Raw genomic sequence first — 941 nt, 5'->3', positions numbered from 1 at the left:
GACCCCAAGCTTCATCTCCCACTCTTCCTGGTATTTTTGTTCATCTATCTTCTCACCCTTGTAGGGAACTTAGGAATGATAGTGCTGATCCATTCTGATGCCTGCCTCCACACTCCAATGTACTTTTTCCTCAGTAATCTTTCCCTTGCAGATCTGGGTTACTCCTCAGCTGTAGCTCCCAAGGTGGCAGCTGCCCTCTACTCAGGGAATAAGGTCATCTCCTACTCAGAATGTGCTGCCCAGTTCTTCTTCTTTGTTGGTTTTGGCACAACAGAATGCTACCTCCTGGCTGCCATGGCCTATGATCGCCATGCAGCTGTGTGTAAGCCCCTCCATTATACCACCACTATGACCATAAGGGTGTGCATTTGCCTGGCCATTGGCTCCTACATCTGTGGTTTTTTGAATGCTTCCATCCATGCAGGAGATACCTTCAGCCTCTCCTTCTGTAGCTCTAATGTGGTTCATCACTTTTTCTGTGATATCCCCCCACTCCTGGCTCTCTCCTGCTCTGACACCCACGTCAGTGAGTTGGTCATCTTCTTTGTTGTTGGTTTTAATGTCTTCTTTACTCTCCTGGTCATCTTGATCTCCTACCTGTTCATTTTCATCGCCATCCTAAGGATGCGGTCAGCTGAGGGCCGCCAGAAAGCCTTCTCTACCTGTGCCTCCCATCTTACTGGTGTCTCCATTTTCTATGGGACAATCATCTTCATGTACTTACAACCAGGCTCCAGCCACTCCATGGACACTGACAAAATAGCATCTGTCTTTTACACAGTGGTGATCCCCATGTTGAACCCCCTGATCTACAGTCTGAGGAACAAAGAAGTCAAAAATGCCCTCAGCAAAATGATCAAGCAGGTGAGGTTTTCTAGGAATGTTTAAACTTTCCAGCAAATAGGGGCATTTCACCTCTGGCACTCCTAGTTGGCTTTGAC

At 47.5% G+C, this 941-nt stretch overlaps 1 protein-coding gene across 1 annotated transcript; it reads left to right on the top strand.

Annotated features, from left to right (window-relative positions):
* LOC114042669 (olfactory receptor 1444-like) lies at positions 1 to 888 on the top strand (the record flags this gene model as incomplete). The annotated part of the gene is made up of 1 exon (XM_027861354.1): positions 1 to 888. A coding segment is annotated over one exon (888 nt), but the record flags the coding sequence as incomplete, so codon positions are not given.
* Between the last annotated feature and the right edge of the window lie 53 nt (positions 889 to 941).

Source organism: Vombatus ursinus, unplaced genomic scaffold (genome assembly GCF_900497805.2).
Source record: "Vombatus ursinus unplaced genomic scaffold, bare-nosed wombat genome assembly UNPS02014662.1, whole genome shotgun sequence".
Lineage (NCBI taxonomy): Eukaryota > Metazoa > Chordata > Mammalia > Diprotodontia > Vombatidae > Vombatus > Vombatus ursinus.
This window is presented reverse-complemented; position numbering and strand designations above follow the sequence as displayed.